Source organism: Talpa occidentalis, unplaced genomic scaffold, assembly GCF_014898055.3.
Source record: "Talpa occidentalis isolate TD23 unplaced genomic scaffold, MPIMG_talOcc4v2.1 talOcc4.9, whole genome shotgun sequence".
NCBI classification, from domain to species: Eukaryota; Metazoa; Chordata; class Mammalia; order Eulipotyphla; family Talpidae; genus Talpa; species Talpa occidentalis.
In genome coordinates this window covers 36,090,202-36,115,378 of record NW_023605305.1, presented here as the reverse complement: position 1 = coordinate 36,115,378, position 25,177 = coordinate 36,090,202, and the positions used below count along the sequence as shown (strand labels likewise).

General features: G+C 43.1%; 1 protein-coding gene across 3 annotated transcripts in view; it reads left to right on the top strand.

Moving 5' to 3' along the window:
* Positions 1-25,177, top strand: part of KCNIP1 (potassium voltage-gated channel interacting protein 1) — a 342,320-nt gene that overhangs the window by 304,826 nt on the left and 12,317 nt on the right. The window contains exon 2 of one of the 3 annotated variants that reach the window (XM_037498816.2): positions 23,632-23,664. The exons of the other annotated variants lie outside the window; for them this stretch is intronic. Coding sequence (XP_037354713.2) covers positions 23,632-23,664 — 33 coding nt within the window. The remainder of the gene's footprint in view (positions 1-23,631; positions 23,665-25,177) is intronic. 3 annotated transcript variants of the gene reach the window in all.

Sequence of the window (25,177 nt, the reverse complement as noted above, 5' to 3'; positions counted from 1 at the left end):
TCAAAAAACCTTTTTCTTTCCTAAAATCCTTCTAAAATCTAACAGTTCTGTATACAAGTAGAAATTATTTCTGGCCTCTGTCCCTTAGATGTGCTCTTATAAAACTCAAATCCAGTTTAACAACCATAATAAATAAAATCTCTGTTCTCCACTAGAATCCAAAAGAATACATGAAACCACTTACTTAGGGTTACATAGTTAATAAAGCAGAGAACCAGGATTCAGACTCAAGCTGTCAGGTTCCAGTGCTCATGCTTTTTCATGAGAAGTATATAAATAGAAATTATTTTAACCAAAACCTGGGCCTTGCCAAAGGGAAAGACTGAGTCTTGTGGGTCATTAATTTGAATGAAGGACTGAGCTAGAGTTGTGTAGTTATAATGTATTTAGTAGCATATATTTGGATATATGTTGTTTGGTTATATGTAGATCAACCTCCCTTGCACTCATTGATTGTTTTCAGTAAGCAAATTTTCAGAATGCTTTATGGGAAAGGTAACTTTTTCTCTCATTGCAGCATGGCTGCCTGCCTTACCAGGCCTGGTCGCCAAAAACACATTGGCATCAGAATTGAAATATAGAAGACCCAGTCAGTTCTAATCTGGGTGTATAGCTACAGTTCTCAAAGGATAGACATAACTCCCCTACAGATAACAAAACAAAACAAAACAAAACAAAAAACCCAATAATGGTCAACCATCCACCAACTGGCAGTCTCAAAGTCACTATGATGTGCCTGGCTCGAGTGTAACCTTGGGAGAGAGCCCTAGGATTTTTCCATGGAAACAAAATATGGTTCCTGAGAAAATCTGGGTCATGTCTACAAAATATGATACACTACGAAGTGGGCCCATCTTCGGAAAACACACTCCCTATGCTACAGTCATATAATTCATCACCTGGTTCATCCAGATTGACCAATTAGTATGGGAATAGCAGAGGAAGGAATGGAAGGAGAGAGGGAGGGAAGCAGGGAAGGAGGGAGGGGAAGAGGAGAGGAGGAAAGAGAGGAAATAAATGGTTTCAAACTCAAGTTTATCAAATTCTAAAGTCAGGGCTTTTTCTACTCTGCCACACTGTTCAATATGATGAAAATATATAAACATCAGGCAGCCCTCAATTTGAATTCTGCCAATATTTGTTATCATGAATCTGAATAAACCAGGTCACCTCTCCCATTAGTTACAAAAAAAAAGTGACTACCAGTAGTATCTTTTTCATAAAATTGTTTTAAAAATTAAATAGAATTATATTGGTCAAGTACTTAGCACAACACCCAGAATAGAGCATTAGAACAACACATCAGTGTCTAATGTTGATGTTGCTACTATAGTTTACAGGCCCAACTCCCTGTCCAAAGAGAGCACTGCAAGAAGAGGCTCAGCTATTTTTGCTTGCTGGGTTATACCTGGGCCTTTTCCATGACTTAGCTCTAGTGAAGCCAGTCTAGTAAATCAAACTTCCCAACTCAGAGCTTTGCCTCTTTCCACCTATAACCCTGGTCCTTATACTGCACTTGTGTGAAGCTTTTGCTGAAACCTTTCAGGATCTACCCTTCTGGCCACAGGATGACCAGCAGATCATCAAGAGTTAGTTCCATTTGATAAGAGCCAGAAGCAATGATGTATTTCACATTCCATGCTTTACCTCTAAAAGTTAGACCATGTCCATTTCCTCTGTGAAGTCAAGGGTAAAACATAGCATGAATCATTGTTCAAACTCTGAAATTAGGGGAAGCAAGTTTTGCCTCTAGGAGATTAACACCAGACAGACAACGGAGAGTAGAAATTTGACAATTCAGGGAAGCATAAATTCCTTCATTCATTCATCCACTCATTTATTTATGCATCAATTGCCCCCAGAATAGATGCTGGAGATACAAAAATCAAAAAGATTTGTTGCTAATCTCAAAGGGCACTCAAAATCTAGTTTGAAAAACAGCCTCGTATTTGTGATACAGTATATATGATACGGAGTAATAATAAAAGCTCTGTGTGCAGCCTGCAGGAAACAGTCTATGCATGGTCATATGTATCCCTTACAACAACCCTGTGAGGAAAGTACTACTATTTTCTCTACTTGACAGATAAGGAAACTGAGACCTAGAGGGGTCAAGTAACTTGTAAGTCATGCGACTAGTAAGCAGCAGAAACACACAACAAACTCATGCAGAAGGCTGTGCAGTTGAAGAAACCAGAATCAGGCATTAAGGAAGGCACAAGAGAAGGGAGAATTTAAGATTTTGAAGGTTGAATAGGAGATTTATAGGCCAAGATGAAGAGAAAAGTCATTTCAAGAAAAAAAAAGAATACTATATGTATTTAGAAGTACATAGAGGGGTGAAAAAACCACATTGAGAGAAAGACTTCTGTGACCCTGGGAGCTGAGGTATGTCCTCAGGAAGGCTGGAGATGATGTCAAAGATGGGGATGGAAAAAATGATGCACATCAGGTTAGAAGCCTCTTGCTGGTTTCCTAGCTTCTACTCTGGTCCAGAATAATCTTTTATTTTTTTTAAAGATTTATTTATTTATGCATACAAGAAGGGTACAGGCCAGGAGGTGCATGGGGGTTGGGGGGCGGAGGTCAGTGAGAGGATTCACCAGAGACAGAGCAGGGAACAGAACAGGCAGACTGACCGAAGTATACTGTTGAGAGGAGCAGCAGACGAGTCAGGAAAGGTCTACTGCGCCATGTGGGTTGCTACCTGGCCATCCAGGGATAGAACTTGTGTTGCAGTGGCTGCAGACAGCTTCATAGGTTGTGTCTTAACCCCTTGCATCACCAGGGAGGCCCAGAATGATTTTTTAAAAATATACATCAAATTGGGTCACACCTCACATTCAACATTTCAATCATTTCTTATTACAATGAAAATATCCATTGCCCTACCATAGGAGGGGTTTGTTTCTATAGCCTCCTTGTCCCTACCCACTCACTGCTGTACTCACACACATTCCCTCCCAACTCAGGTGCTCTGCTCTCACTGTTGTGCTGCCAAGAACAAACTCCCTTTTGCTCCTCCCTTTACTTTTCCTACTTCCCATCCAGATCATAGTTCAAGCATTTCTTCTGACAGATTCCCTCTAGATGAGACTAGTCCCTCCACTGTAAGCTCTCTCTCTGTGTAGGTTGTATTTTTCTACAAGAGTACTCAATCCAATGTGTAACTTTCAGTGTGTGTGTGATAATTGGTTTGACATCTATCTTCCTTGCTCATCTATAGCTCTAGAGGTAAGAATCTTGTGTACTTTGCCCTCCATGGATTCCCCACATAGTACTTCCACCAAGAGCAAACATTTGTTGGATGGATGGATGGATGGATGTCCTAAAAACAAAAGGGTGAATCGGGGGGATGGCCTAACTCATGAAGCTAGTGATTATGCCTGTCCTGTTTACCATATATTCCTTATGCCCAGCATAGTGTTGAATGAATAAACAAGTAACTTTATGAGTGATGGCCCCAAGCAGGGAGTTATCTCTGAAGCTTCTTTATACCTTGGAATATTTGGGATCCCAACACAAAGGCTTCCAACTTCAACAGCAAAGACTCTATACCCCAGACACATAGTTACTTCTTGCTCCTCTCCAGTGGTCTTTTGCTTTTCTCCAAAACTTTGCTCCTTCTTTATTTCCTTCTTAGCATATATCCTAAATATTGAAGCTTGCTATTCCCCTCTTGGCCTGCCCTGGGGTGACCTCCTGGTATTTCAGAGAATATTCTAGGAATAGAATAAGTTTCCTACTTGACAAATACTAAGTAAAAGCTGGTGAATGAATGTGCAAACTAATCGCCATTCCTATTCTTAGTAAAGGATCTAAGAAACTTTTCAATTGGTTTCTTGGCTTCCTATCCATTTCTTCTTAGATAGGAAAAGAATACTTTGTCAATAGATCTGGACAGCAGCCTCAGTCCTATCTCTCAGGCACATCAATGTCCCTTTCTGGCTTCACCCAAATGAACTGTAAAATAAGCAGTTTCAGTTAGATAAGTGGTTTCCAAATGGTGTTCTGAAAAATCCTCAGAAGAACCATATTGGATTTGGGAAAGGAAAAAGACATTCTCCTTATCTCCCCACTTTAACCAAACATCTGATTGCTTTCATCTGTTTTACATACTTAGCCTCAGGCAAAATTTCCTGTGATTAAAGAATTCCTTGCCTTCATTGGAGTCTGAAAACCACTGTAGAGTAGTTATGTATTCAACCCTGAAATTTTCATAGGTCCATGTATCCACTCTATGTAAAAGATCAGTGATATTCTTGCTTTCAAAGTGGACAGAGGGCTGTGACTCAGCCAGGACCACAGTAGTTCTCTATGGCATCATCATCATGACAACTATCTGACAGGATGCTAATGGTTACACTGGGCCTGAGCCATAATCCTCGGGACACTGGATGGAGCAGGCAGCAGCCTTAAAACACAGAACTAATGACTGATATTTCTTTTCTATTGACTGCTAGACCGAATAGGTTGAGGGAGTGTTGCAGAAGTTAAGGCCTCATGCTACCAGTAGCAAAAGGGATATTTCATGGAATTTCTTGCTGGAATAAAACTTAAAGGACATGGAAATGATAATGGAAATCTGGTGGTGGAATTAACCCTGGAATTGAAGTCAGAGGCCAGAATTTAAACCCCAGCTCTGCCATTTGCTGACTGATGATTTTGGATATGGCATTTTATACACATGAGACTTAGTTTCTTAATCCATAAAATGGGATAATAAAATATACTTTGAAGGATTTTGGAGGGATTAATTGTAATGTGTAAGACCATTTGGCTCAGTACTCACATTGTATAAATTTTCCACAAGGGTCCAAAAAGGGGAAGAAATTTGCCCAAGGTCACTTCTCTAGGTCACATAACACTGTCATTATCATCAAATTGCCCACAGCTCAGCATCACCATCATCTGAGAGGCTTCTAGTGCCCCCAGAGCTAGTGAGTCCCATGACACCTTCTGAGTCAGTTCCCAACACTTCAGGGGCATGACCCTGGAGGGGGCGCTGAGACACCACCAGAGAGTCTCACACCCAGGAATTCAATATAGAAAACACATTAAGACCTGTTTACATGGAAGCACTGTTTATAATTATTGCTCCCTATGGGATATTCCCCCACTGATTCCTCCAATCCTGTTTTAAACTGCTCCACTAATAGAGCTTTCCTGGCTTCCCTGGGGAGACATTCACAGATGCTAATAGAGACATAATTCAAAAATTGCTTGATATACATGCCCTCAATTTTCCCCAAGAACCACCTAAGTAAAGATCCCCAAACATGCAATGTACTCACTGGCCAGAGGCAATTAAATGTGCATGTTTTTAAATGTAAGGCTGCTACCCAGCCAGGCCTGCATTAGCTGCAGCTGTCATGGCACTTTATCCTACTAAGGTCCCATGCAGGCCAAGTGCAACAGGAAAGTAGGTTACTAGATGAGACCCCTGGAGTACCCCTCCTCTAAAGTATCCACTCCAAGTCTTTCCTGAACCTTTTTAGACAAGGTAAAGAGGCTTTTTTAAAAACTCCTCCAGGCTGGAGAAGCTGAGAACCAAGGCTGAGCAGCTCCAGCAATAGTAACTTCCATCTCTCCTATGTGTACAGAGGAAAAGGAAAGCCAAAAAAAAAAAAAAAAAAAAAGCTGATTACAACATTACAACACTCTGTTGCAACATTATGTAAGCAATGTTACATTACAGAAAGAAAGATCCGGCTCCAGATCCCAGTACAAGTCCTTACTCTCTATGGGACCCTGGGAAAGTTGCTAAAGCTTTCTGAGTCTTAGCTTGTCCAAGGGCAAATTGGGTATGCTAATATCTCCTCTCAGGATTGCTGAGAGGATAAAAGGAGATTAGCAAATGTGAAAGTACTTGGTATTGCCTTACACAGTAGGTATTCAATAAACTTCTTTTCTGAAAATCTCTTTCCTAAAATCTGAATGTGGAGAGCAGGGATGTACTTATGTGCTTGTTAAACACATAAATGAATGTAAATCAAAGCCTAAACTTAACAAAATAGAAGATGAAAAGTAACTAGGACCCATTAAAAGAAGTTTGACTTACCACAAACTAATAAACTTAATAAAACTTGTTATCTCGAGAGGAAATTCATAAAAATTGAAAATAGCATAGGTTCAAGGTGACATTAGAGAAATTTCTAGAGATAAGAGCCATGGTTGATTAATAAACTAAAAATGTGGAGAGAACTGCCCAAGGCTAGAAAAGTAGGACTCCACTGCCTCCACTCCCTACCCCTGCTTTTTACTGCCAAAGGAATTGAAACCCTAAGAAGAGAAATACCAAGCCCAACAAAGAATGTTGGGTGTGGTTCAGGTCCTTTGCCCTGTGCTATCCCCTTGGGGACAGACCAGCCATCCAACTCATTGTCCCTTAAAGATGGAACCAAAGCCCCCACCCTGTTCAGCACCTCACCCTCCTCACACGAGAATAAACAGGAGGGGAATAGGAAGGACCCAGAGCCCACCCACTACATGCCAAGTCTGAGATACCCACCTGGTCCTCAGGAAGATCCTGAAAAAGGAGTATCCTTTATACATGAGGAAATGCCATTGGGCAGATGTTATATTTGCAGAAGCCAAACATCAAGCCTGTGACAGGCATGGATACAAGCCAGTATCTAGATCTTTCTTTTATATATATATATATATATATATATATATAATTTATTTATTTTTATATTCCCCATACAATTGCACCCCCTTATTTTCTTTTAATAGAGGCATGTTTTTATTTATTTATTTATTTGTTCGTTTGTTTGTTTCGCTTATACATGCACTGGATACAGTCAGAAGCGCGGGAGGGTGAGAGAATTCACCAGAGCCAGAGCGGGGAGCAGAGCAGGCAGAAGGACCGAAGTACACTGCTGAGGGGAGCAGAGGGCGGCAGGAGAGGTCTGCGCGCCATGTGGGACCCTCCTCCAGTGGCAGGGGAGCAGCCAGGGATCAAACCGGCGCCACAGAGGCCACGGGCAGCTTTGCAACCCAGCGCTCAACCGCTGCGCCACTGGGGAGGCCCTGCACCCCCTTATTTTGACCCCCTCTCTCCTTTCCCCACCCTCCCCCACCATTGTGTGTCTCTGGTTTATAGTTGTTGATTTTGATTTTTTTCTTTCTTATAGTTATTCTTTTTCCTGGTCCCTTATTTAGGTATCTAGATCTTTCTATTCCTCCACCTTTATAAATCAGGCCTCTGACCACAGAAGGCTCTCTATCAATGTGAACTGATTTGAATGGACCTGAATGAGTTCCAATCAAACCATAAATACTTAAATTTTTCAATTATACAAAGTATTTGAAAGATTCCATCCGTTCTGTCATATAATATAAGGTACAGTCACTGCAGCAGATAGTTCTGATTTTTGCTTGGGGAGGGATTAGCAAGCAGAAAGTTAAAGAGCCTTGCAAGGGCAGACAGCTGGGAGGAGGAAAAGCAGCAAAACACAGGCACAGATAGTTCTACCCAACTGGCCCCATTTCACCTGGGCTGATCCTGGGTGATACCTCTGCAGAAACCCCAGTTAGAAGTGCCCCAGTTAGAAGTGCCCCAGTGCATTCCTAAGGAGAACCTCAAACTCTTGGGGCAGACCTAGCATAAATGAGAATCCCAGTTTGACCCCTCTGGGATGACAGATCTATTGCTGACAGATAGAGAAAAGGCTGAAGTGCTCTCAGCCAAAGACCTCAATTTATCTTCAGGACAATTTTAATTGGAAACCTCGCCTCGCTACTGCCCACTTTTTCAGAAGTAATTAGAATGCTAATCTATAAGAAAGACGTCTATTAAAAATAAATTAATAATAGATAATACATTTCAGCTTACAATTTTGAATAATATGGCCATCCTGTCTTAAAGTAAAAATTCATATATTTTTAATAAGCCCAAGACATGTTTCCCAACGAACCACAGATGGTTCATTTTTATTATCCTGTAAAACGACGTTATGGGTAGATTTTTTTTTTAAAAAAGGGAGGGAAAACAGAACTTTAGAGCTGTTTTCTTTTTTTTAAGATTTATTTATTTATGCATACAAAAGCTGGGGTGAAGGCCAGAGGTGCGTGCCGGGGGAGAGGATTGGGGAACAGAATGGGCAGATCTACTGAAATACACTGCTGAGGGGAGCAGCGGGTGAGACAGGAGAGGTCTGCTGCGCCATGAGGGTCAGCTCCCTGGCCGGCTGGGGATTGAACTCGAGCTGCAGAGACTGTGGCTAGCTTCATAATGCTGACGCTTAATCCCTCGTGCCACCAGGGAGACCCCTAGAGCTGTTTTCTTTTGGAGATCCCCAAGCACTTTCAAGCATTGGGTCTCCCTCCTATTATCACGGAGACTGGGATGGAAGAGGACTTCCATCACCTTATAAGACACCATGGATCTCAGGACGTTCATCCCCAAGCAGACAGAAGCAGTGTGGCAAAATAAAAAACAAACACAATTAAAATTTCTACCCTATCACTTGATGACTGATAACCAAGTCCTACTGACTGAGAGAATGGTATTTATAAAATCATCCTCATATGATTATTTAGAGAGTATACAATGCAGGGTGTGACATGTATTACATGCAGCCACTTGAAAGGCTCTCCTTAAATGTCCTTTCAATATCTAGAATCATAAGGAACATCTGAAGCTGTTACACGTATGTGCCCATGCACATAACCTAGCATTGTTCCTGCAAGAATAAATGTGTTCCCTCCACTTGACAAAAATTTGTGAGTTCATACACAAAAAGCAGTTTGGAGAAGATATAATGTGCCATTATGAATGGCACATTCATTTGTGTAGAAAACAAGGGTGGTAATGCTGACCAAAGACAGGTCAGTATTAACTATGCCTGTTTCTCTGTCACAGTCTATTGCTGGGGCAAAGGGACATAGCTCCAGCCTTCCCCACTGCACAACACAGTTCCACCATCCACCCAACTGCTCATGCTGGAAATCTTCCTTGTCACCTCCTGATTCCTTGTCACACCCCCTTCCCCACATCAGCAAATCAGGAGGATTCTCTCTGCCAAGAAATTCATAATCTCCCTCTCAATGTCTCCTTCAAAGTTAACATCATCTCTCATCCAGTTGCAATGCACTGCTAACAGGTCTATCTTCTGTATCTACTAGAAAAGCAGCAAGCCAGCAAACCCTTTTATTGACATTTAACATGCACCAGAACCTATGTTAAAAAAAAAAAAGAGCAAAACCATTACATCATCTCAGAAGTCCCCTACTTGCTTCATTCAGTCATTACTCCTCAAAGATAACTGCTTGCTTGACTACTAAAGCTGAGATGAACTTTACTTGGTCTTGGTCTCTACATTGAGCCACATTGTTGGGTACTGTGGTAGTTAAATCATTTACATCATTGTGTAGTATTTCATTATGTGAACGTGGTAACAATTTGTGGTTTATTTTACTGCTGATGGACACTTTGGTGAGTCTCTGCCTGGGGACAATTATGAGCTTAGTACCTCTGCTTCCTATTGTTTTAAAAATAAAAACCCAAAGTTGACTGATCTATCAGTTACCATCTTAACTGACACCACTTCCTCTGTGTCATTTTGTTCCATGCCTTAGCCTCCACTTAGCTCCCCAAAGGCCAAGTTCATCTCCTGTCACATCCTTGCCCATGCTGTCCTGGAAACTGCCTACTACTCTCTTACCTTTAGCTCATATGTCTTCTTCCCCCTAATTTAAATTAGATTCCTCCTGGTTTTTCTTGCTTACACTGCCCACTCTTTTTCTTCAGGCAAATGAAGACAATTCATAATGGCACATTCATTTGTGTGATTATTTAACATGCCACGCAGAGGACTTGCTTGTCTGGCTTATTTGTGACCCTGTTGCTGGCTCCTGGAACAGTGCCTGGCACAGAGCTGGCACTCAATCCATGTTTGTCAAATAAGTCATCGAACTTGCCACACCCTCAAGGAGTCCATGGCCAAGAGACAGAAACCTTTCTGTATCCACCATCCAAAGTGATGGGTACTGCAGGAGGGGGGCTGTTCGTGCTGGTGCTGTCTGGTAAAGACAGGAAAACTTGCATTTCCAAGGAAGTGGCCCTAGAGATGATATTTGATAGAAGGTTGCACAATCCCAGCAATCAGCATTCACATTAGAGACCAAATAGTGCCCCCTGGAGGTGTGCAATGTAATGAGATAGAATTCAAAGAAACCCAGAAAATGACCCAGCAAAGAGAGAAAGAAATCAGGCAGATGGAGGTAGGAAATTGTGCAAAGGTATGAAAGTGTCACTCAGGAAGTTATGTTGGGGGGACAGCAAGTAATTCTAGAGAATGAGTGAATGAATGTGTGTGTGTATATGTGTCATAGCAACAGGAGGTAGGACAGGAAGCAACAGACAAAACTTGAAAGCTTAATAGGGAGCAGATCAGAAAAGACCTTGAATGCCTTATTAAAATAAGCATGGCCTTTCCCCTACAAGCAATGGGGAGCCACGGCAGTCTTTAAAGTAAGGGATGGATTTAGATGTTTTTCCTTTGAACACTTTATTTTCTTCTTCCCGAGATCTTCTACACAGGAGGTTCCTGAAAACCTCCATCCTATCCTCCCCCTGACCCACAATGTCACACACACACACATACACACACACACACACACAGAGCTCCCTTCCCATCTAGTAAGCTCCCACTCCTGAGGGCCTGCACTACAGCAGAGCACCCAGCCACTCCCTCCTACAGCACCAAATAGCTCCCCCTGTAGCACTTCTCAGCACTGTGATTTTATGTTTGTGTCTGTGATTTTTTTTTTTAAGATTTATTTATTTATGCATTCAAGAGCTGGGGTGTGGGCCAGAAGTGTAGGCCGTGAGAGGATTCACCAGAGACAGAATGGGGAGAACAGGCAGACTCACTGAATACACTGCTGAGGGGAGCAGAGGGCAAGACAGGAGAGGTCTGCTGTACCATGTGGGTAGATCCCTGGGCGGGGATTGAACTCGTGCTGCAGATACTGTGGACAACTTCATAGCACTGTGCTCAACCCCTTGTGCCACCAGGGAGGCCCAGTGTCTGCTATTCTTAGGTTACATCCCTAAGAATGCACCAAGCTGGAACCTCATTGGAGACAACCACACCTGTCCTTGTTCACCCCCATAACCACACGGCCTGAGAAAGAGGCCGACACATTGCTAGATACCCCTGAGAACAACTGCTTCCCAAAGTTCCCTCTGCCTGTTCATACAAAAAACCCACTGGAGGGTCAAGCCTATAAGCTGGAGGGTGGAGCTTGAGGTAGTCTGTGCAGGGATGCCAGTTAATGAAAGTGAGTCCCAATGGAGTTCATGCCCAATGCTCCAGCTTGGCAGATGAGTGGCACTTTGAACCCATGTGTATCTGATTGCAGAACCAAACTCAATAATTGGACATATTTTCTGTAGTTTTGATGGTCTGGGGCCTTGATCCTAGACAGACTGCCCCTTCCAGATCTAGCTAATTCCTAGGGATAGCAAATGTCTCCCCTGTGAGTATGCCTTTGATATACACACAACAAATCCAGAGCCCACACCCCCAGCCATCTCCTTTATCTAACTTTCACACATCAAGCCAATGTTCCTTCTGCCCTAAATCACCCCAGGACATACACTGGACAACCAGGGACCACCCTTATAGCCCTGACAAAATCATTTAAACTTTCCTGTCCTAAGCTTAATCAAGGTACCTTCTTGGCCTTGCCTACTCCTTCCCACAAGAGCCCCAATGAAGTCTCTTGACCTGCTCTCCCCTCTGACTCCTGTCTGACTCCTGACCGACCTTGGTGCTTCTCCTGTGTGGGGTGCTGTGCCTCATGGCAGTCATTTCCAGCTCTGCAAATCTCATCATAACTGATTTTTTTAAATCCTGCTACAAATTTTAAAACAAAGTCCCTCGATGCATTCCTATATCCCGACATCCTAACTCGAGAATGTATCTGTGTGGTGGAATCTTCCTGCTCCTCATGGCTCCACCATGCAGGAGACACACACAGAAAAATTGCAGAGAATGAACAGGAAGCTCTCAGGAGTTCTCATCTCCTGAGAATCCACGGTAGCCCCCACATCAGGCCTAGGCGAGGAGCTTCTCCAATGGCCTCAGGACCAACCAGCTTTACAAATTATCAACATCTCCCCATTAGCTGTTGCAATATTAAATTGTGTGACTGGAAATGAATGAATAATCCCACGGGCAAGTGAGAGAGACCAAGCAGCGGGGATTTAATAACAAGTACTGCCCTCTCTCCAAGCAGAAGGTCTCCCTAATTAAATATTAAAAATCTATCCACACAGCTACAGAAAAAAAAAATTGCTTTTTCAGCAGTGTAGCTTTGAGACACTTCCTCAGAAGAACAGGTGCTGTGGGAATGGCCTCTTTGGGACCCGGATGAGGATGCAAGGGAACCACCATGTGACTAGCGTTGCTGAGTACCGGGCACAGGCCTCTCACACACCTGGGCACATTTGGCCTTCATGAGAACCACGTGACATAGGCAAGAGCCCATCCTAGTATCAAGTGGCAAAATTGGAATTTTAACCCAGTTCAATGCAATAAAACTCATGGATATAAGGCAGCAGTCCTTATATGGACTTTAGCATCAAACAGACCTGGACATGAGTCTCAGGTATGCCATTTTCTACCTGTGGGGCTTGGGAATTCACCTGACATCTTCAAGTCTCTGGTTCTTTGTCTTTAAAGGGTAGCTGTGTGGGGCTCACAGGGTTGGAGGAGGGTTACACAGACTTGATACCTAGAAAATGGCTTCTAGAATGTCACTGTCCTGATCAGTGGAAGATCCCACCCTCATGTCTCAGAAATGTGCCTTCCAGAATGCAGGCATCCTGTCTAACCCACTGCCACTGCCTCTGGCCAGGCTCTTTCGCTCTTAGCAGTCTCACGTGTGCTGGTCACACCCCACTCATTGTCTCATTGAAATCTCACAAGAACCCTGCAAAATTGGGATCACCCACACCACATCCCACTGTTGAGATGGGGACTGGAAACAGAATGTGTTGCTGAAGTGCTCACCCTCACCTGCCTGGCATCCCAGCTGCTCTGCAGAGAAGGGACCCCACAGCAGTGATGGCTCCCCACTCCAACTCAACCCCAGGGTTTCTGAGGGCTTCCACATTTGTCCTTGAAGTAAACTTAAACATAGCCTTTATAGATCTCTGCATATTAGAAACTCATACTTACTTATTACAGAACATTTAGAAAATACACATAAGCAAAAAGAACATAACAACTATCTATAACCTCAACCCTTAGAGATAGCCAGAGCTCAAATTTTATGCATGTTCCAGAGGTAGACAGATAATTTGATAGAGAGATGATTAGATAGACAGATAGGTAGGTAGGTAAGTAGATAGATAGATAGAAATTTCCTGCTTTTTCTCCACTTCTAAGACTTTTTCTGGGAAAATCATCTAAAATGTGTACAGAGAAACTTGTATCCATTGCTTCCCACCTTTCTAGAGTTTTTCTTCACATCTTTTTTGCATAGTTAATCCTTCCTTTTTCATTACAACTACCAAATCTGTTTCCCTCTGCAGGGTGATGGGCTAACTAAAATAAGGATAAAGGAAGAAGTTACTGATTAGCTGGAAGAAATCTTACAGTTCTAGGAGATGTTGTCTACCTTTGTAGTGCTTTGGATGCCATAGAGTCTGGTCTCCAGCCATGCCTCACTCAGTCTTTGGTATTCTAAATAGGAACACCAGGCCCCTTGGCATCCCAGGTGAAACTTCAGATCCTTCACATTATAGGTTTTATTAATTGATCTGGAGAAACAGACATTATTCTCTTTCCCTCACTTGCACTTACAGACCTGGGACTGAGGGTGAGGTCTAAGGACTATTTGATTAAGGGAGGGTCTCTACTGCAACACTCCTGCATGGAGGGGAAGGCACAAAAGCATTAGGCCAGAGCTGCCCCACAGCCGTTCTCCAGGAAGTCCCTGCTAGTGGGGAGGGACCTAGATGTCTCAGTTGTCTTATGATCAACATCCTCCCTTATTGGGTTATTAATATTATAACACATAACTCACTTCTGGGTTCTAAAAATAATAATAATAAAGCTCTCTGTACTATACTTTCTTTGCCATTGCCATCCTTAAAGCTATTCACATGGACTGCAGGACCCGGCATGATATGACCTACTCCCACCTCACACTCCTTCGTCCCTTGTTTGCCATGTCCCAGCCTCCAGACACACTTCTCCTGGAGAAACCTCTCATTTTCCCACCTCAAGATCCTTGGAGAGTCTGTTCCCTCCACCCAGGTCTCTGTGCTGCCCCACCTGCCATCCCTCTCATCCTGGCTCAGCATCCAGAGAGAAGCCTCGTGTTAGGGTTAAGTCTTCCTTATTCACGTTCCCAGGGCAACCCACACCTGAACTCCATAGCATCTTGCTCAGTTGTGATTCAAAAATTATTTGCTTAACATCTGCCTCCACCAAGTCACTTTGGCTCTCATTTGATTGGCCAGTGCCAGTCACATGGTCACACTAACGTCAAAGAAGCAGGAAGTGCATCCAAACATGCACCTGGAAGGAGAACCAAAATTGTTGATGATGAGCACTTACTGATCACAGAGTATCTTATTATATTTGAAAAAAATGTTTATTCCACAAAACAACATCACACAAATGCAACTAAACCTCACCAGTTGCACTGGACCCGACATGCCAAGACCATTTTCACTATGAAACATATGGCATCCACCCCCTACATGACCCACCCCAAATGTGATGTTTTTAACCTAAACGTTAAAATGATAAAAGCAATCCATACACATAGCTTTAAAATATTTCCAACAGTAATAAAGGGCAAAAGGTGAAAAGGAAATTGTGTCCTCCCTCATTCTCCCCACTTCATACCTCATCCACTTCATGGATGTGATCATTAAGACCAAATCATGTTTCAGGATTGGACATGCAGGCTGGGAGGAGGCTGGGAAGGCTCTGAAGCTGCTTGGGTTTCTTGTATGTGAGATTTAATTTTCAGAGTCTCCTATGATCCAGCTTAAAATTTATGCTTAGCCACTTTGAGACTGAAATGATGAGACCCACTGCTATCTCCCAGCTAGGAATTTAGAAGGGCTAGGAATTCAGGCCACGGTGCCAATCTGGAAAGTTCCATCAAAACAGCACTCCAGGCTCAGAGGTTGCCACCCGCCACTCCTCAGATTAAACAGTCAGAGCACTGTGATGGCTAATGTATTCACATACTAACTCGGCTAATTAATCCTGACTTGTTCTTCCTCTTAACTATAAACGTCTCTAGCTAGATGCTCTGGCTGAAGGAGTCGGTGTCATGTAGGCTTTCGTACACCCCTCTCAGAGCCAAAGACACCCATGAAGAAGCAGAGCCCAGCTCACCCCCACCAAGTGAGGAGGGGAGTCTGATGAGTGCCTGCTACACCCTGGGCATTTTCTACGTGGTGGCTCCTTTGGTCCTGGAAGGTGGGTGCTGCTATGCCTGTCTTACTACTGAGATCGCTGAGTTTCACAGGATGGGACTGAGTCAGGCTCACTGGCTGGTAAACAGAGCAGGATTCAACCCTGACTATTTCGACTACCCTCTTTCTGATGCTCAATTGGGTTGCCATCCACCTTCTCTGACCACTCTCTCTATACAAAATAGTGTTACCTCTGATCTGTTTTTCTCTAGTCCTGTAAGCTGCTTTATTTTCACTTCTAGAACACATCACAGCTTATTCATCACCTTTCATTCAGTTTTATGCCCAGTGCCTAGGAGTGGCTGGCACTCTGCTCAGTAATTGCTTGTTGAGCGAAGAACAGACCAGAACTAAATCCTATTCTGCTAGGAATCTAGAGTCACCTTGGACATGTCCATTCCCTCTCTGATACCCAAAAGCTACATCTATGAAATTTGAGGGTGGGATGAAACCATCTCTCTATGACTCATATGCTCTGTGACTCTGACAACTTGTCACCCAGAATGAAGGCTGCTCTCCTGCTCAGAAAAAGGAAAGAAAATTGGAAGTGCTAAATGGATGACAGAGAGCATGAGGCAGAAGATGAGGGACCCATGAAACTGCTTGGTGTCTCCTCTCCTGCCATCTCATACTGGACCCTGGAAATTCTGAAGTACAGGAATCTGGGATATAGGAATTTGGTGGCTGACTTGCTAAGACAACCTCAGAGGAGTGGACCCTGGGGATGCCAGAGGATGGTCCTTTATGCCTCAAAGCATCTGCCCAATGATCTGAGGATGAGAGACTCTTAGCTCTTTTATGCACCATCTTTGTGACATCAGGGATGTCTCATAAGATTTCGATTCCATTTTCTTTAATAAAACTGTAACAATAGGGCCTCCCCGGTGGTGCAGCGGTTGAGCACTGGGTTACGAAGCTGCCCACAGCCTCTGCAGCGCCGGTTCGATCCCCGGCTGCTCCCCGGCCACTGGAGGAGGGTCCCACATGGCGCGCAGACCTCTCCTGCCGCCCGCTGCTCCCCTCAGCAGTGTACTTCGGTCCTTCTGCCTGCTCTGCTCCCCGCTCTGGCTCTGGTGAATTCTCTCACCCTCCTGCGCTTCTGACTGTACCCAGTGCTTGTATAAATAAATAAATAAATCTTTAAAAAATTAATAAATCTGTAACAATAAAAATCAAATAAGTTACTAATCATAAATATCTAATAAGACAGGTAAGATGATGTAAATACAGTACAAATCAGAATGCTCTCTGGTAAGGCTAATAGTAAGGGCTCAGAAAATATCAGCTTTCCCTTTCCTCACTGAACTCAGTTTTCTCCTTCGTAAATGGGAATAACATAGCACATATATCACAGGAGTAAAGTGATAAGAAAGTTCTTCTGTAAGACATAAGGTTAAAATAGACTAAGAAAGAACCTCTAAATCTACCCTACTCTTGACATGTGGGATGTTAGCAGGATGGAAGCAAATCTCTAAGCATACAAACTTAATCTGTATGAGCTTCTCTGTAATCACAGGGCATCCTTTTTTCTGCATGTTGCTTGAGAACCCCCCAAATAAAATTCTGTCAAGTTCCTAGGTGACCATAAAACACACAAAAGTCACTTGGAAAAACATGGTGTGGGGCAAGGAGAGGGACTGTTACACAGAGATCATGGACTCAAGCAGGTAACGTGGATAATGGTGATGAATAACAGCTGTCTTTGGTCTTAGTGTTGGGAAGGTAATAGGGAGTAGTGGTGACTGTGGTTTACTAGAGAAGACCAGCCCTGTCTAAAGAGAGTGGTTGCTCCTAAGCTTCAACCAGTTTTACCACATGGGCCCAGCATAGCTGTAACTTCAGATTTCTAAAGTAAAGCCAAAACCCCATATTTTATGTGAAATAAATCCACCTTTAAAGGACATGAGACAACTATACTCTATGGACAGCCAGACTGTGACTTCAAAACTAAACTCTCAAATGAGTAACTCAATCACTATAATAACTAAATGCTTTCCAGATATTCTTTTGGCCGCTGTCGCCGGACTCTTATTTGCTATTTAGCTCCCAGCAGCATTACACACTTTTAGCAAATAATGAGCACGTACTAAGCACCTACTATGTGCAAAGCAGGTTCTAGTCACTGTGGAGGGAGGGGAAAACAAAAAATAAAAACAAACCAAAAATAGGCACAAGACAGTCTCCCCACCTCCACCCCACCCCAATCCTGGAAATGAAAGTTGCAACCCCAAAGGTAGTCTTTGAGTCCTGGTGGGTGATTGTTCAAGATGACTGGAGTCAGCTGACCACACACTCTGGCAGAGACAGAGATCCATACACAAGTAGAACATAGCTATCACATAAGACCCATGTCGTGGAGTTGTGAGAACTGTGGTGGAATGATAAACTGTAGACTCTTCCTGACAGCAATGGAATCCTTAGCAGGGAGGTCGATGATTATAGTGGGGCAAATCTGGTGAAGATGGGCCCCCCTACCCTCTTTCTTTCTCCAGGATGAAGCGACTGGGCACAGCTCCAGGAGCCCTTCTGGCTCCCACTCTTCTACTGGTGTCTTTTTTTTAGTCCAGAACAGACACAGAACAGACAGGCAGCGCGGAGCTTCCCCAAGCAGCCACTCGCAGTCTGTGTTTCCTTAAGGGGGGTGAGATCAGGGGGAGGGAGCCTCCATGGTAATGATCTGGATCCTGAAACAATTCAGAGAAGCAGCAGGGCTTTGAAACAGGCAATATTTCCTTTTTTTATGATGGTTTCATTTTACATTTTTATTGGCCCTCCACTGATTGCTCCCGGGCTCTCTGACGGGATGTGAGATGCGCTGACATTTATAGAAATCAATACATTAATAAATCACGAAGTTCATAATGTCTGATTTGCTTCTAAATGAGACAGAACTATTATCACCATAAAGTTGCACATAAAATATGCCCAATTGTGATGTATTGTATCGTCTAATCAAAGGCTTTTGAGTGAATAACCTTTCCCCAAAAGAAGGAAACAATCAAAGCTGAATAACTTCATTAATAATTCAAGGTGTGTCTGCCAAGGCTTCATTTATTAAGTGCACAGTTAAGAGGCTTCTGAGCTGAGTCCTGGAGATGACACCTTGCCATCTCCTGCCTGCCTCTGGGCAGGCAAACACACATTCCCAGATGAACTGGCTGCAGTGCCTGCATTTGGCAGCTCATGTTCCAGTGGAGGGTAATGTCCAATTCCCTTCTCCAGCTAAGAAATGGACCGAAACAGCACAGTCTTTGACTGTCTGGATTATTAAGGGCAGAGGACATGCAGTCATGTAGTAATAACTCTAGGAGAGAAGGGACAGGAAATTTTCTCAGTGACCGTCAATTATGATGTCTATTTACTTATGCCCCAGGCCCTGTATTCCTGGTGCCCACCAACCACAGATCCTTGCTCCTGTTCCATGACCCTCTGCAGATGGAGGTGCTCAATGACCCTTCACCCAGAGCCTTGTGCTTGCTTATGTCCATTGCAGTTAATACAGACATAATATTCACTCTTCTCTAGTTCATGTCCAACCTGAACTGACAATTGGGTGCCACTCAGACAGATTCAATCACAGAACAGGAAAATCTTCTAGTATTGAAAAGAATCACACTTACTTAACTAGATCCATCAGGAAAAGCACCATCATGACCTAGAAAGTGTCTGACACACATGATTGTTGGATTCTGCTCTTGAAAATGACCCTTAAAATCAGTCTTAATGCAGTATATTTTTTGAGCACCTACTATGAACATTCAATGCTCTACATACATTATTTAGATTCACAGCTACAAGATGGGTTTGATAACAACTCAAGTCAGTCACCTCCTAAAGGGGGTGAAATGATTAGATCAGTTCTAAGATTGCTACCATGTTCTGTGGGCTCACCAGGACAGGCCTTTAGTATAAGGATACAGTAACACTGAATTCCAGCAAAAGCTCATTGGGTCAGTCTCTATTAATTCCCTGTTTGCAATTATTTTTTTATAATGTGCAGCTTATTTGGTTGAATTGCAGGGGCTAGACCTACTCTACCAAATTGGTTTTGGGGCCTTCAGTGTACAAATTTGCCATCGTTGACCACACTCCAGTTATTCTCAAACAGCACTAGTAACGTGAGGAGCTGGGTCGTGCTGATGGATTGTGTGCTGTGCTTCCCAAGTCCATGTTCAGTGGCGATACACTAATAGTCTGAACTAGATCTTAGTGGGGATATTTGCATCAAGGTGATTGGAAAATGGTATCAATCATGCTTCGCCTTCTTCCCATGAGCCAGTTGTTACACATTTGCCAGCCCTCCAAGGCAAGCCCTCTGCTGAGAAGTCATCTGAAGGTCCATGAGCTCCTCTATAAAAAGTAGGCTGAAAGGCAGACTTTCCATCTGACCTTGAGTCAGTGAGTTTCCATCAATGAGAAAACTCAGTGCCAACCTGAGATAAATCCTATTCACATGGCAATTTTACTTTTCCTTTGAACGATTCCTTCAAACTCTTTGGCACTTTCATTTTTCTATCTTAAAATTAAAGGTGTTCTTTCTCCCTGGACACTCCTTTTCCCTCCTCTTCATTCTCAATGAGTTGTCATTTTAGCTTCTCAGTCAAGAGGAGTAACAAAACCCCACCCATCTGATGCTCTCACTTCCGTGGAAATAGCTGGACCCACTTACCCTGGGCAGCAGCCCTCTGCCACCAACACAGGGCAGCCACCATTCATTAACTGGCTATCGCCATGTGTTGGGACTTCAGGGCCATGTCCAGCTGAGACCAAAGAAGACACAGTGGGAGATTTCCCACTGCCTCCTGAATGCTAGCTGGTGGCAGGATTTGGGCCTCATTTGACTAATTGCCCCCTAGAGCTGCAGGAACTGCTGGAGGTACCTAAGCAAATCATCAAAAGTTTCATCCTGGGGCCCTTTTCCAGACAAAGAGGTCCACTTAAAACATCATCTGGAGATTTCTAACTGAGCCTGAGATTCTCCAGTGAAGCGGATACTTCTACTTTGCAATCTGGCCGGGTGGTTTAGCTGGCCTGAAATGTTGCTATGGAGGTGAGGGGACACAAGAGTCCCTAATATATGTGGCCTTGCTCCTTGTCCTGAAATACCATTTCAGACTCCTTATTTCTCCCCCTCTGGGAGCTAAATGACTCATTTCTTTCCCAGAAGTTTATTTTTCAATATGATGAATATGGTCAATAAACAGATTTGGGACTTATGGCACAATCTGAGTAGTGACTTTGTGGACTTTTAATATTTGCATTAACATTCCTGACAATTAATTTCTACCAACACCACCACCCCAAGAAGTTACAAATTACATCCACATTCCCCTCCCCGCCTTACTCACTACACTAACTGGAAGCCACATTTACCAACATCCAAGGAGAACCAAAATAGACTGACTGTGGAAGAATTTTCAAGGCATTTGCTGAAAAAGATCTCCCATCTAATGGAAGTAGCAATACTCCAAGACTTTTTTTATTTTTTTTTCATAGAAGTCTGTTTCTTCAGAACATTTTCAGGACTGAGGTGTAAATGAATGAGAAATGTATAAATTCAATTTTGCTTAAAAGGGGCAGGAGGGTTTCAAGATTAAGAGAACAAACCCTTGGAGCAAAACATGATTTGAGTTTTATTGAACCAAGAAGACTGAAAAAAATGTCTGGAGCGCTCAGAAAATCTTTATCAAGTCTCCGCTCAGTACTCCTGGGACTCATCATGAAGTTTATAAAATTCAGAGCTGATGAGGTGTGTGCTGTGTATCTGAGTGAGTTTATGACTCACCTCCCACCTCGGCTGTAGGAATCTGAGCCTCCAGGGTTATGCTTAAGGAACAAATGGAACTTGTTTACCCCTCTGCTCCCCCCACACCTCCACACAGGCACCAACAAGGATCTTCACCCCTGATTATAGGGGGATATGTTGTCAATCAGAAGGATGGTGCTAACTCATCCAGAATAAACCAAGCAACCATATTTAAGGGGAGGGAAGAGATGACATCCTTTATGGTACAATTGATCCCTTTTACCCATTTCATCCACCATCTGTCCCTTCTTCCCTTCTGGTCAGATGTGATTTTTTTTTTCTAGTTCTCAGTGAGAAGTCAGCTCTGCTACCCAGGCCTTTTGGCATCTATGTCTTTGCAAATGTTGTCCCTCACCCTTCTTCCTTCAAGACTCATAAATTATCACCTCCCACTAATGCCTCCCCTGCTGCCCCTTCCAGTCCCCTGCACCCAGGCAGCAGTAGTTAAAGGCTTTCTCCTCTCGGCCCCCAGCATCTTAGCCATATCCATGCTGCTGGGAATGATTTGCCAAAGATTTCTGGACAGCAATCCCTAGCATCTTACAAATACGAATATTATCTATATTTGGCCCATGCTGTATGTTTTAAATGTTAAATTTGTTGATAATAGCAAAGAATCAGGGCACAAACAATCTTTTAATTGCAGCACCTCCTGAAAAATCCAAAGATTTAACCTCATTGGGCCAAAATTCAACATGATAATAACTAGTTGTAACAGCTATTTCCCTTTCACAGAACCATTGATGTCTAGCCCCAGTCTCCACCACTCCCTATGGTTGTGCCATATCTAAACTCATCTAAATTATCTACCAACTACTACTGTGTTTGGGTTTGCAATCCTTGATCTGTCTACCAGTTCAAGCACTCCATTTGAACAGATATGTCCTTTCATCTGTCTCCCAACAAGTACTATCACACGCCTGACATGGTAGAGGTCAATCATATTTGTAGACATCACTCTGAAAATAGTGCCTGTGCATTTTTAGGGCAGCAACACTATCCTGGAAGACACTGTGATAGTAGGCATATAAACACTTGTCAAAAACCATAGAAAATACAACACTGAGAGTGAACTCTAAACTATGGACCTTAGTTAAAATAATATATCAATTTGCATTTGTCCGCAATAACAAATATACCAAAGCAAGATGTTAATAAGAGGGGAAACTGTGAGGATATGGGATATGGGGACACTGTGTATTTTCTGTGCAATACTACTGTAAACCTAAAATTGCCCTCAAAATAGTCTATTAGAAAAAAAATAAATAAATACAAATGCTATCAAATCAGAGTGATAACAAGAGCAACTCTGTATCTGGCAAAATTGGTTTCTGCCATGAGATTCAGTTCAGAAGACAGAAGCAGAACACCACTGGGCACCCAAATATGCCCACCCATACCACCACTTTGAGGAACAACCTGAGCATAAGCCTGTCTGGGGTGTGGGTGGGGCGTGACTATGACACATGTGAAGGGATGACTGCGCTGCCTTACACACACTTGGCTGGGGTACTGCAAGGACAGAAGCAAGTTCAAGTAACAGCCTACAGGGGAAGACCAGGTTGAACACCAAACACACCTCAAAAGACCAGCAAACAATCAGCAAATAGCACTGCTACTCTTTGGGACCTGGAGTCCCCCAACACCACCATGCCAAAGAGGATTTTCCATGTCTGAGATGTTGTCTTATGTTTTCTGTTCGGCATAACAGGGGACTTTACCTGCATTCCCTCAACCCACATATCTTAACGTGTTAATTGTTTTTTTTCAACAGCCCTATGTCTTTTCTGCCTTTGTGTTTCTTATCAGACTTGAGAAGGGAAGAAAGAAACAAAGCCTTGTAGGTTGTGAGCTCCGAGAGAACAGGAACAGTTGTTTCATTTACTGACATATGATAGTAGATGCTTCCTTGATAGTAGCTGAGTGAGGGAAGGGTGAATCCTACAGGATAGGCAGCTTCAAATCACAACGTAGCAGAGAGCAGCAGTAGGGCCTACGTTGTGGAGGGTGTCTTATTAATCACTCTTCACTCCAACGTGCGGGTATTTCCAAGGACCCATCCACATCTGTGCATCCTCTGCCCCATGCCATCCCATCTCTCTCAGCTGCATGGCTGCATGGCTGCGGGCATGCTCAGTGAGCCCCCTGCTGGGAGCTGTGGGCACTGCAAGGTGACCCATTACTCTTGCCTGTGGACCTTGGGAAAAGGTCAGGGCGGTGGTCCCTCCCAGCTCTAACAGGAGACTTTGTTGCCTACGTGGAGCTGGATGGTAACCCTGGCACCCTGAGAGCAGAACCATGGCTCTCACACAAGTGTGTTTTGTTTGTTTGATGAATGGATTTGGTAAAATGTTTTCTTACTTTTTCCTAGACATCGCCTGGTGGTATTACCAGTATCAGCGAGGTAAAAAAGCTTACACTAACTCGGCTATTTTGGTCACATAACTTTGCAAGGAAGAGCTGTTTAATTAAGTATATATTTCATAATTCGTCTTCTCACTGACCAACTTCTGTACTCCTTGTTAGCAAACCCCACCAATTAGGAATAATTTCTACTGGAAACAGTTGGAAGTGTGCTTTCAGCAATAAATTACAGGAAAAGCTTTATTCCCCCTAAGAAACCGTAAGTTGTCTTCTCATGGGCGACAAAGATATATGGAAAAGCTTGGAGCCAGTTCGTGGTTCAAGTGTAGTAAATGCTTAGAACAAATAACCTGAATTTCTATATTTTCTTTTTCCATGTGCTCTGGAACGCCTAATCTAATAAACAGTTTCTGAGGCAGTTTCTTATTATTTATCTTTTTATATTATTATATTATTTTATATAATAAGCTTCGAGTGCTTTATGAGACAAAGTGGAATGTGTTTAAACAAACAAATGAGGGAGCAGAAGGTGGAAGACTCGATGGAGTGAGGTTGAACAAAGGGAGGGGGAGGTAGGTAAGCAGGCAGAGATCAGTAACCAAAAACTCAAATGCCTATGAGGCCAGGCAGGTAGCATGAATGCAGATGTGAGCCAGAGGTGAACCAGAGCCAGCACCAGAGGCTTTGGCTGCCCAGGGAATAGAGGCAGTGCTCAACTCTAATAGACTATTGCCCAGTGAGATTTTGAGACCAAGAGAAATCAGGAATCCTGATTTTTCATATGAACATCTCACTTTTAAATATTGCCAATTAATCTACCCCACTCCAAAAAACAAAACATATTTAATTTCCAAATAAGAGCTACTTTTGGGCTGTGGTCATCCCATGGCTGCCATTTTGTAATCTCAGAACTAGATAAATTCCATCCCAGAGACTCCATGATGGAGAAATTATTTTCTAATCCAGGAGGAAGGAGATCACCATGGCCATGGTCCTTGGACTTGGCCATGAACCTAAGAGAGAAGACACCTCACCAGCGAGACCAAAAGCTTCTATCTTCCCACTCTTCATAGTTCAAGGATCTACTTGGTACAAGTAGACGCTAGTTATGAACCTATTTGCAGTTTGTCGAGGGAATCAGAAGCCATTGCAGGACACTTGGAAACCAGATCTATAAAAAAGGCCTTGGACCAGCTGGATTCTAGGCTCAGCTCTCTGTCATCAACTGGCTATGTGACCTAGGACTCAGACTAAGACATCTAGTGACAGCATTTGGAAGAAATCTCCAATGCTAGAGCCCTTAACACAGGTTCTTTGTGTATAAAAGATACAGCAGCTCACTGGACGTGTACAGGCAAATGTCCTGATTCAATACATTTTTTTTTTCTGAAGCTCTAAAGCTCTCATCCCACACTCAGAAGTGTCTATGACTCCAAAACATTAAAGACTATTTCATCTGAATCACTTCCCCAGACTCACCTGCAGTCTGGGAATCCTCTATGGCAATTCCTCTAAACTTGGTTATTCTATCTCATTTTAACCATCCCCACTAA